This window comes from Lepidochelys olivacea (assembly GCF_965140295.1).
Source record: "Lepidochelys olivacea isolate rLepOli2 genome assembly, chromosome: 1".
In the NCBI taxonomy this organism is placed as follows: domain Eukaryota; kingdom Metazoa; phylum Chordata; order Testudines; family Cheloniidae; genus Lepidochelys; species Lepidochelys olivacea.
The window spans coordinates 17,528,701-17,540,950 of record NC_140411.1 but is presented as its reverse complement, the minus strand read 5'-3'; the positions used below and the strand labels follow the sequence as shown (position 1 = coordinate 17,540,950).

At 44.1% G+C, this 12,250-nt stretch overlaps 1 protein-coding gene across 5 annotated transcripts in view; it reads left to right on the top strand.

Moving 5' to 3' along the window:
* PAK1 (p21 (RAC1) activated kinase 1) overlaps positions 1 to 12,250 on the top strand; it is a 119,978-nt gene that overhangs the window by 59,376 nt on the left and 48,352 nt on the right. For 4 of the 5 annotated variants that reach the window (XM_084639214.1, XM_084639213.1, XM_084639216.1 and 1 more), the window contains 3 exons: positions 3,598 to 3,808; positions 9,328 to 9,428; positions 11,930 to 12,077. In XM_084639214.1, coding sequence (XP_084495340.1) covers positions 3,619 to 3,808; positions 9,328 to 9,428; positions 11,930 to 12,077 — 439 coding nt within the window. In that variant the 5' untranslated portion in view covers positions 3,598 to 3,618. The remainder of the gene's footprint in view (positions 1 to 3,597; positions 3,809 to 9,327; positions 9,429 to 11,929; positions 12,078 to 12,250) is intronic. The other variant, XM_084639217.1, reaches the window with a different exon arrangement.

Here is a 12,250-nt window from a genome sequence, read left to right as displayed (position 1 = left end):
ACGAAAGCTTATGCTCTAATAAATTGGTTAGTCTCTAAGGTGCCACAAGTACTCCTTTTCTTTTTGCCTCTTTTTTCTCGCTGTTTCCTGGTAGTGTGCTGCAGTAAGGCACAGCAAGATAGAGGGAGTCAGTGGGGAGGTAGGTTTTTTTGCCTGGCTGCTTACCAGGCCAGGTACTAGTTCCTAGTAGCCAGGAGGCTGATTAGCAGCTCATCTGGGTCCAACTGAAACAGAGAAAGGAACAAGCACAGGCTGCCAGGCAGTCACTAAAGAAGCCCTGTGTTCATTGCCCTCACACACCTATGATCAGGAGGAAGCAAGTTATTAGGAGGCTGCTAGACAAAGATAGCAGCAGAAAGAGAGATAAATAGCCTCATACTTGTCCAATGCCACTCCTCGGGAGCGATAGTCACTTTTGTCAAAGCTTGATCATTCCCCCTCAACACTTCCTGACCTGGGATGAGTGGGAAAGAGGCAGCAGTGACAAAAGTGACTCTCGCTCCCGAGGAGTGGCATTGGGTAAGTATGAGGCTATTTATCTCTCTTTCTGCTGCTATCTTTGTCTAGCAGCCTCCTAGTAACTTGCTTCCTCCTGATCATAGGTGTGTGAGGGCAATGAACACAGGGCTTCTTTAGTGATTGCCGGGCAGCCTGTGCTTGTTCCTTTCTCTGTTTCAGTTGGATCCAGATGAGCTGCTAATTTTATAGGCACCAGAGATGCTGCTGTACGCTAGACAGCTCAGTATAAGCATGGTCTCGGGTGTTTTCATGTCAAACAGGATATTTACTCACCAAAGGCTGTCAGAGTTACTGGTGTGTTTTCATTTGTGCCAAAAGAAATCCCCCAAACTTCTTATGCAGCTCCTGGTCTCTGCATCTCCAGCTGTCAGCTTTGTTTTTGCTCTTGCTCATTTTCACACTGGGGAATGGCATGGGGCTGATGGCCAGTGACCTGAATTATGGAGGAGGCAGGAGGTAGATGCCAGAACACGCCCAGACAAGTGGAAAGCTGAATAGCCCCACCTGGCTGCCAAAAATTATCCTCTGACATTCAAACCAATGTCCCAAATGAGAATCTTTAAACAAATTTCATTTCTAGGAGCACTGACTCCAGACAGGCTTGTGTGGAGTCACTGCTTCTAAGTTAAACATGTTCGGTGAGGTGTAATAACCTGCCTTTGCTGTGGTTTGGCTTTCTTAGGTTCCAAATACTGGGTGCCATCAGCACCCAGAAGTCACATTGAATCCAGTGGCCCAAGGTGTCTCCATTGTAACTGTCCAGCAGGAGGTACTCAAAATCAATGGCCACTCTGGGAAACTTAGGTCTAGGGCCTGATTTGCAGAGGTGCGGAGCATCTGTATCTCTGGAAATTAGGATCTTAGGGACTCTCTTGAATGTGTCGCTCAAGCTCTGCTGTGACTGCCAGACTAATCAATGAAGTTCTGCTTTGATACAGTAACTCCTCACTTAGTCGTCCTGGTCAACGTTGTTTCGTTGCTACGTTGCTGATCCGTTAGAGAACGTGCTCATTTGAAGTTGTGCAGTGCTCCCTTATAACGTTGTTTGGCAGCCGCCTGCTTTGTCCACTGCTTGCAGGAAGAGCAGCCCGTTGGAGCGAGCTGGGGGGTGCTCGGAACCAGGGTGGACTGGCAGCCCCCCCGTCAGCTCCCCTAAGTTCCCTGTGTGGCAGCTGCCCAGCAGGTGATCAATTGCTGGCAGTTCAGCTGTTCCTCCCCCCACTGCCGTGTGCTGCTCCTGCCTTCTGCCTTGGAGCTGCTCCAGGGAGCCTCCTGCTTGCTGGGGGGGAGGAAGAGGGAGGGGGGCTAATGTCAGGGTGTCCCCCTCACTCCTGCTCCCGCCCTGTCGCTTACCCCTTCTCCATATAGAGCAGGGTGGGGACATGACAGGGCTCAGGATGGAGGGAGCTTCCTGGCAGCAGCTTCTGTTTCAACTTGCTGATCTACTTAAAAAGGCAGTGTACTTAGAGTAGGGTCAGTGTCGCCTCTCTCTCTCACATGCGGTGTGTGTCTTTGTCTCTGTCTGCCTTGTAAACTGTGAGGCTACATTAACAACAATGGGTTAACCTTTGAGGGCTCAGCTGAGGGCTAGTTCATCATTTAGCAGCAAGGCGTTCCCTGGGAAATATCCCCCCCTCTGACTCCACCACCTCAACCAAGCTTCACAACCATCGTCGCTGTGTACCCGTGTTAAATTGTTTGTTTAAAACTTATACTGTGTGTATGTGTAATATAATATATATATATGTATATAAATATATAATATAGTCTTTTGTCTGGTGAAAAAAATTTCCCTGGAACCGAACTCCCCCCATTTACATTAATTTTTATGGGGAAATTGGATTCGTTTAACATTGTTTCGCTTAAACTCGCATTTTTTCAGGAACATAACTACAACGTTAAGTGAGGGGTTATTGTACTTTAAAGCCCCCTGCTGGAATGTGGCTTTCTTACGCCATGCCCTATAGCTTATGTTGGCATAATTTATGTTGATCAGAGGTGTGAATAAGCCACCCCCCAGAGCGATGTAAGTGACGCCTACATAAGTGCTGGAGTGGGTGGCCTATGTCGGTGGGAGCGCTTCTCCCGCCAACTACGTAGCTACCCCTGCTCGCAGGGGCTGGAGTGACTCAGCCGACGGGAGAGCTCTCTCCCATTGGTGTAAACGTTTGCACCGTCAGTGCTACAGCAGCACCACTGTAAGCTCTGTAGTGTAGCTGTCGCCTCAGACTGGGTTGCAATTGCTGTGTCCCTGCATAGATTCACCTGCCGGAGCAACTCGGAGATTTGGAAGTTGTAAATTAACTTTGCTCTGATTTTACTGTATCACTTTTTGGAGCTGGGCTTTTCTTAGTGACAGAACCTGCTACCAAATAAAAGGACTCAAATCAGGAGGTGTTTTTTTTTGTTTTTGTTTTTTGTTTTTAATTGTTTGTGAAATTTGGAAAGTTATCTGATTATTCTGAGGAATAGGGTTGGTTTGTTTTACAGCTAGAGTTGGTCAGAAATTGTTTGAATTTTTAATGAAAAATTTCAACATTTTTCAACAGGTTGTATGTGCAGTTGGGCTGTATAAAGATTGCTTTTGATCTCACTTGGTGAGAGGAATGAGTTAATTGTGCTGCTAATGGGTTATTCTGCAAGTACAGTAGCTTCTTTGTTTAAATCTGCATTTTAAGGATGATTTACATGAAGAGTTACTGTGTGCATGTGGAGGATCCAGTGGTTTTTTTACCAGCTCAATGAAATGAAATAGCCCTAAAAGGCAGTGCATGATGTCAGTAACTCTGAAAGAACCTTTAAACTTTGTCTTTGTATGGGAAATAATTATGACCGGATTAAGAGTTGTGGTCCAAGGGCCAAATCCTGATTGCTAGTGAATAAATGGGAATTTTGGCACCACTTCAGTGGGACTGTGCATTGGCCCCCATAAGAAATTTTTTATGCAAGTTTGTTATCTGCAGGTAATTAACATAAACTAAAAGACAGAGCTGATGCACAATTTATTTGAAGGATCAATTTGCTACTGTAATTAAAAAAAAATGCACAAAAGTGATTATTTCTTTTTCCTGGTCCTAGTAACAGCTTCTTTTGCTGAAGATGTCTAATAATGGTGTGGAAGCGGAAGACAAGCCTCCAGCCCCTCCAATGAGAAATACCAGCACTATGATTGGATCTGGAAGCAAAGACACTGGGACTTTAAATCATGGCTCAAAACCTTTGCCTCCCAACCCTGAAGAAAAGAAAAAGAGAGACCGATTTTACCGATCTATATTGCCAGGAGATAAAAGTACAGTATTTTAATCTTTACAATAGTTTCCTCTTTGCATGTTGCTGGGGAATGATGTTAATGATTCTTTAGAATGTAGAGGATAGTTCACAAGGTCTAATAGTTCACATAAATTTTTTGGCCATACTGGGAATAAGGACTGCCTGTGGTGACTAGCTGGGTATCTGCTTTCCTAATAATTCATGCCATTACTCTCACAAACTCGCCATTCCTTCTCTTAGTCTGTTGGTTGATAAAGTATGTGTGTGTGTGTGTGTGTGTTTCTGTGAGATCTGTGATTACAGTGTCTTTGTCCCTGACAACTGGGAATGTCCCTGTTCTCAGGGCCTGTCACAGCTGCCTTTCCAAAGTTCAGTGAGGTTTGTTTGTTGGGTTTTTTGGGGGTTTTTTTGGTCTTGGTTTTTGCAACCACTGCAGATGGGCCTTCTGAAGGAGCTCTGCTGGCCTTCTGCATTGGTGAAACTGAAAGCAGGCTGGAAGAGTGCAAGTATGCCTAAAAGACTATTTCTTACCAGTCCTGTCACATGTTGCTATGTGAGCCATAGCCCTGAAGAGCTTAATGTCTAAGATGAGTCTTTGTCATCCTATCTTATTTCAGAATTTTGGAACCAACATTGTCCACTGCTAAAAATAATCTATCCCTATAACTTCTTGCCCATTAACTTGTATTGAATGAATTCCTTCAGCTATAATAAGGAATATAACAGGCAAGATGGGAATAAGGGACAGAACTGATGTACTGTACATGCAATTTTAATTTCTTCCATTAGTATATTTTGAAGGTTGTACATTTATCACATGAATCAATGATGAAAGAAATTCTCTAGTCCTTAATTTGTGCTGCTTCCTTTTATATCTCTGTTTAATCTGTTTGTAAGGAGCCCATCTCTGTGATATATCCCTTTTTCAGTCTCTTTTTAAGGATTCATAGTGTCCATCGCCATGGTAGTTGGGTGCTAAATAAATAAGATCTTTCTCTAATTTTTGTATCTACATTTTCAGCTGTTTCAATAAGGAGTCAGGCTCCTAAATCCTTGCTAGAAGGAAAAGAGTAATCCTAGTTCTGTGGCCTAAGAGTAACTTAATTGCTGTTTATACTAGTTAACCACCTCTGGGAAGCAGACAGTCAGTTTCATATCTATTACAGTGCCATTCTCCAGTAGGCGTGTAGGTATGTTAAGGATGCGCGATGCCATTAAACATGAATGCAAAGCACTTGGTTAAAAGTGAGTCAGTTCACATGCAGTTAGGTGAAAATAAGCCTTGGCTGTCATAACACGTCTATAACTTTTCCCTATCCCCCCTTTACCTGTCATGCTCTCAAATGTTAATAAAACATCTACTTATTATTTTTTTTTTAAACTGGCCCAGGTTTCTCTCTCCCACTGTGTATACAATGGTAAGTACAGTGTTTGGTGTCTCAGCACCAGATACATAGTTTTTTTCTACCAATAGGCGACGACAAGGTAATAGAGCCTTTTGAGGTTATGTAACTTGTTCCAAAGGAGCTTTCCAGATCTGAGTCCTGCGTAGTTTTTGTCTCTAGCAGATAGGACAGCACCCTTGCTGTTGGCTGTTGCAGGCTTGTTTGCTGACCACTGTCTGCATACTTCCCATAAAAGGGCTACGCTACCAGGTCTGTTTCTATACTGACATGATTGTTTCCTTCCCCACCAAAACTGGGAGCTAAAGAGGAGGAGTGCCATAATGTGATGCTTCAGCAACTCTGGGTTTTCTTTGCATCGAGGGTGTGATCCAGCTCCAATTTGAAGTCCGTGAGCAGACCACCATTGATGTCAGAGGATGTTGGCTTCTTGTGGACATTCCAACATGGTAGCCACTCAGGCAAAAGAGAATCATTGCCAAGGCCAGAAGAGTCTTCTGTTGCAATGCACCTGCCCGAACCAGAGTGGCAGCTTTCTCCTGCTGCCTCTGTCAGAGGCCTTTTAGCCTGATTGCCACCCTGGCTCCTGGTAGGACGACTGACAGACCAATATGTGAGTTCATTCAAGTAACCTCCGACTGCCGACCACACTCCTGACGTGAAGTGCTGATGAATTGTCAATAGAAAATCCGTTGGCTGATCAGCCTTAGAGAATCTCCTAATGCACGAACCTAATTACTACAAGAACCCAGCTTAATTAAGGCTTACAGTTCAGCTACTGAGTTGGCTGGAGTAAAAGAAGGGCTAATTAAGGTAGGGTATAATCTCTACTGTGATGGAACTGCATAAAGACTGTACAGCTCTGGCACACTGAGGAGCAGGCCTGACCAATAATATTGGACTTTAGATTGATTTTTTTATACTATTATAAATTGAGGATTGCAGAAAGCAGTATTGGCAAATACTTCGGTAGCAAGTCATATAAAACAATTATGGAAAGAACCTCATTGATTCAATGAGCTGAATGATGATGGTTTCTCCTTTGCAGAGCTGTGTCTGCTGTATGGCTACAATAGCACCACCTACTGAAATGCTAGAGGGGTAGGAAGTGTTCCAGGTGACTTTTCCAAGTGGCTCAGGAAGAGGTGGTAAGATGACTTGAGGTTCTGTGGGGTGAATCAGAAGCTGTCCCTGGTGGAGCTCCAACTTAGAATGCCTCGGAGCTATGGTGTTATGTGGCTAGCTTTTCCATTGTGCGGGTTGGGTAGCATTGTGGAATTCTGGCCTCCTTACTGGGTAGTTCAGCTTCTGACATAATTCTGATGTTTGGATATAGACTTAACGGTGAGGGGGTGTCATGCCTAGACGTGCTGATCCACAGCTTCGTTGTCTTCAGTGAGATTTGTGGGTGCTCAGCCTCTCTCGCGAGATATTAATTAGTTGGAAAGTCTATTATTGTCTTGGAATTCTCAACCGAGGATTTTGAGTTAGCAAGTCCCCCTTGTATTGAGAGAGAATTATTATCTTCATCTGAGGAACTCATACCCAGTGTCTGGCACATTACAGAAAAAACTTGCTAGTTTATGAAAGGTTCACTGTGAGAATGTAATCATGGCCACTCACTGAAATTTTTCAAGCATACATTTCAGTTTACTTTTATTCCTCAGAACCTTACAGTTTAATGGGGGCATTAATGGAAATAAAGTAATCAACAATAGATGGGTATTTCTAGGAAGATTGTTTTTCTTCTGAAACTCCTAAAGAGTTTTCGTTTGTCCCATATGTGCCATTACAAAGCCCAGGGTAAGATATCCATAAAGGCTATAAAGTGGGATTAAAGTGTAGCGCAAGGCTGGCAGTGTCTTTAAATCTAATCCTTTTTAGCCTATACCTCATTCTGTGATATACAGTATCGTCAATGAAAAGCAATGATAGTGTTAATATTTTAATGCATTTATGCTTTGAGATCTGTTTCTCCGATTTGAGCAAGTTCATTAGAATCAGAAAGCCTGTTTAAGCATTGAGTGCCTGCTTATTTAAACCGGGTCTAGAAGTAGTTATTCTTATTTTTACCACCTCCAAAGCTGTGTTTGGGGCTCTACTGGACAAATAGGAAAACGTGGGGCTTGATTCTAATCTTGCTCACATCGGTTAGGAATCGCACAAATTAAGAGAGATTAGAATCAGGTCGTTGGTGGTTGCCCCAAAGAGTTTACAATCAAATTTTAGACATGACATGACATGACTGGTGGATAAGCAGTAGGAAGCTGGTGCTTTGAGGAAAGACCAATGTTACAGCCATAAGATCACATGGTTACTCACTTCAGTTACGTGGGCCTCAAAAGAATCGTGAGATTCCCGACAAAGATTACAATTCATGTCCACATGTATACAAAGCACAGTCATGTTTACTAGAATGAGCCAATGCGGCTTTATCTCCAATTTAATCTCTGCATGAGAGCTGGATATTGAGAGAACTATGAATTTTTAATGCAGTAGATGCAATTAAATTATTTAATTCATTATTGAAAACATTGTTTACCCAGTCTGTAATTTAGGCTTATCCAAGCTACAGCCCTGTTTTATTGAGACTTCTTCTTGAATATGCATTTTTGTATTTAATATGAATTTGAAAGCAGTAGCTGCAATCAGTGGAGCAAAGCTTGACTTGCTCATTATGCTGTTTGAAAATGGATGCTGGAGATGTTGGTTAGTGAAAAGTTGTATCCTTACAGACGCAGAATTTAGGTGTTTAGCAGGATATCCTGGTATTCAGTAAATCCAAATATAGAAGTTAAAAAGTTCCGTGCCATGAATTCTCGACAGTAAATGTTCTAACATTCTTTAATGCTCTAGTACAGTGATTCTTAACCTGGGGTGCAAGATGCCCTTTCTGGGGGTGCGAGACATGCCAGATTTTTTTAGTTGGTAAATCATCGAAAACACAAATTAAGCACAGGCACGTAAGTACAACTACTTTGTTTAATCAAACCTATGTTTATATGTATATAATTCTCTCTCTCTTTCATGCTGTAATTATGATATATCTAGGTTTAAAGAACTGACCTATTTCAACAATTTTTGATAAGGGGTGCAAAAACATATTTTGAGAACCAAAGGGGTGCAGGCTGCAGTAAAGGTTAAGAACCACTGTTCTAGTACTTCACACATCCATTTCAGTTGTCTTAGAGTTCCTGAGCCTCCTTGATCTATTGGCTTTCTCAGCATACCTTTGTCTCACTTTCCTTCTCCCTGCCCTCAGCTTCCTCTGTATTTCTGCCAATTGCGGCTGCTACTCCCCTCTTTGGTTGCCCTGCATGCTGCAGATGCTCAACATCTGTTCACCAGAAGATACTTCTGGTTCCTCCTAGTGTCTCTCTCCGTGTGGGATCCTCCAGTATTCCATCTGCCCTTCTTTCATTCCTCCCTTTTCCAAAGCTGTCACTATTTAACATTCTCTCCACTTACACTGAAAAATACCCAAGGACTTAATGTTGTTTTAGACAAACGTTTAAGGCTATGTACCTTATTCTGCTCTGTTTCACAGTACATGATCAATCTGGAGTAAAGCCATTAACCTCTATAATGTTACTCTGGATTTTTATGGATACAGTTGAGAGCAGAATCTGGTCTTATGAGCACAGGACTCAAATAAGACTACCTGGTTAAACTTGGAAAACACAATACATGTTTGCAATATAATGGGTTAAAATGGTGGCTTTTAGGGTAGGTGGGTGTCTTTAAAACCTCCGTTTTGGTGATATGAATACTTTGGGGAACAAGGTCTGCCTATATAGCTGAGTAGCATTTGTTTTGCATTTGACAAGACAGCAGCTGGAAAACATAAACTATGCGGGACAGTCTCTCCCATTTGTGTGTGGACTCATCACCCTCTCTGGGCTCTGTGTGGCCTACAAATGCAAATATCAAGAATATCAGAATATGGTTGTCCCATAAGATTAAATCTTTATCAGTGTGCAGTCAGAATCTTTTTCACGTTGCCACAGATCATATGTTTTTGTTGTGTATTTGGTTGCAGAGGATGTACTGTGAACTGCCATGGAAGTATTCTTTGTTCTTGATGTTCGTTCTCTCTCTCTCTCTCTCTCTCTCTCTCTCTCTCTCTCATATACAGCCAATAAAAAGAAGGAGAAAGAACGGCCAGAAATTTCCCTCCCTTCAGATTTTGAACACACGATTCATGTTGGATTTGATGCTGTCACAGGAGAATTCACGGTAAGTGTTTCTGGGGGGAAAGGAGGATTACACAGTTGTTTATCATTAATGGAGCTGGGACATATTCATCTTTCATAAAGTAATGCCAGAAGGGACTATTGTGATCATCTTGTCCGATCGCCAGCATAACACGGGCCAGAGAATCCCACCCAGTGTAATTCATGTGTAGAGTACTCCTGGGGGAATTCTGTGCCACTGCGTGGATGCAGAATTCAGGTTCCTCCGCATATTTCTTTGCTTCTCTGCAGAAAATAACAAGGAAGCAAAGGAAAGCCTCAAGAGCAGTCATGCGCCCACATGGTTTCTGGTGCACAGAGCAGCGAGTTTGGGGGAGGCATTGCCCCAGCCCTCCAACAGAGGCAAGGTGTGGGGGAGCATGTGGGGTCACATGCCATTGCCTCCAGTGGGGAGGCCCCCCATTTCTGCAAGAGCAGACCTACCTGGCTGAAGGAAGGTTCAGCTCCGGCTGCTGACTCTGCAGCTGGATGTTGCCTTCTGGGGCCTAGTGCTGGTTGTGCTCCTCTTCTGTGTGCTTGGGAGCCTTCCTGTTTTCTGTACAAGGTTGAGTGCCCACAGTGGGGCAGGGCAGTGCGGAAGTAAGGGGGGTGGGATAGGGCAGGGGGAGTGGGATAGGAGTGAGGGGAGGGGGATAGGGGTAGGAGACTATGGGGAGGGGAAAAGGAGGGAATGGGGAAGGGGGAAGGAATGGGGGTGGGAAGTAGAAACCCGGCATGCGGTGTCCCCTCAGCAGCAGCACCCCCACCCTCCTGAGGCCCCCCCTCCCTGCCAAGCTCCAATCACCTTCACCTGGACCCCTCTGCAGAATCCCATTCCCCCTGCACCTGGAATCCCCCCAATGAGCCCTTGTGCATCCACATTCACCACTGAGCTGCCCACACCCAGATTGCACCACACAGAACCCTCTCAACCCACACTGAGCCCCTCCACACTTGGATTCTGCTGGGTTGAGCCTGCCCGTCCACACCTGGTGCGCCTGGCACAGAGGGGCAGGGCCCCGGGTGTTTCTGAGGAGGCCTGGCCCTTGTGCTGTGTCAGGGTCAGGTGCAGCCTCACTGCTGAGTCCCTGTCCTGGGGCAGGGGCTGCAGGTGATCTCCCATCTCTGTACAGCCAGTGGCTTGTGTTCCTCACTGCCTCCATTGCTGGAGCCTCCACATTTATTTATTGACAAATAAAATTTGCAGAATTTTGTGGAATTTTAAAATGTGCGCAGAATTTTTTTTTTTTTTTTTTTGGCACAGAATTCCCTCAGGAGTAATATAACCTGGTTGCCGGAAGTTTGCCAGTTGTCAAACCTGGCACCAATATGCTCCAGAAAGGTGGTCTGTGGGCCAGTTTTTCACTAGCTGTTCTTAGTTGAAGTGGACAGTGAGCCAGCTTTTTTTGCATTGCTGAGCCAGGGCAACAGAAAAGGTTAAGCTGTCCCTGACAGCTATGTCTCACTGAGCTTCAAAGTTCTCCTTTAGGAAGCAGCCAGCTCCCCACAAACACTCCTGTTCGTGTGCAGCATGTGCTTTCCTTAGGCTAATGGCATCTATTTCGCATTATCCTTTTTATTGATGTGCAGAATATTGGGAGGACAGGGTTATGCTGTAATCCTGCTTACACTCAGTAGTAGTTCATATCACTGCCTCTGGGGCTCTCCTGAGCTAACCAAAATGCAACAGTTTGTCACATCTGACTAGCAGATCCACCAATCTATCCTTGAATGTAGACTAGCTATTGGGGGAGGGGCGGCGGAGCCGTAACCTGTAAAGTCCCTAACACACTAGTATGCAAAACAATAATACCAAATTATTCAGTGTCTTTTGTGAGCTTGACAAATGCGGTCACCAAATTTATTTCACTTGTGGCTAAAGCCACGTTTCTGTGTTGAAATTCTGTATTTAATGTTTGGGAGACGCTCAATTAGATGCTGTTAGAATTACAAAATGGTCACAACCAGCACTGGGCCAAAATATGATTTGGTGCCTATCGAACTACTGCATTACAATAGCACCAGGAGGCCTGAATCCGGATCAGAGCCCCGATTGTGCTGGGTGCTGTGCAAACGTGGTAAAAGAGCTTCCAATCTAAATTACCACTGTAGTCATTTTACAAGTGGATAGTCACATAATAATACATTTCTTATATTGCATATAAGACTTTCCTGAACCAAAACACAGGGTCTGCCTCTTCCTCTTTTGAACTTTGGGAGCTGGATCTGAACTTCGGGATTCAGAGCTATGGGGCTATTCAGAGCCTGCTGATTTCAGTGAAACTCCACGTGAGCATGAGGGTTCGCCTTCATGGATGGGACTGCAGTATCTGGATTTAGATTTCAAACCTAGGTTGCTGGGCGAAGAGAAGGTGTGAAGCCTTCTCACAAACAATGAAAAATCCCAAAAACTGAGTGGCCGAACTAAATGTTTTAAACAACCTTAGGCCGAGTGTAGACTGCATCCAAGAGTTTGGTGGTAACTGCTTGGAATGTCTCAAACAGGGTATGCCAGAGCAGTGGGCTCGGTTATTGCAGACCTCCAACATCACCAAATCGGAGCAGAAGAAAAACCCCCAGGCAGTGCTCGATGTGCTAGAATTCTACAATTCCAAAAAGACCTCCAACAGTCAGAAGTACATGAGTTTCACAGGTATGTGGTAAATCTCTGATTCTGCATTACTGAATGTGACTCCCTGATAAGTCCTTGTGACTTTTCTTTTAAAAATTAAAATAAACGAACAAACAAATGCCAAAACACCTTGAGAGTTGTTTTTACAAAGGAAATGCGATTTTCTTCCACTCGGCTTCTCCTCCCTCCCCCCC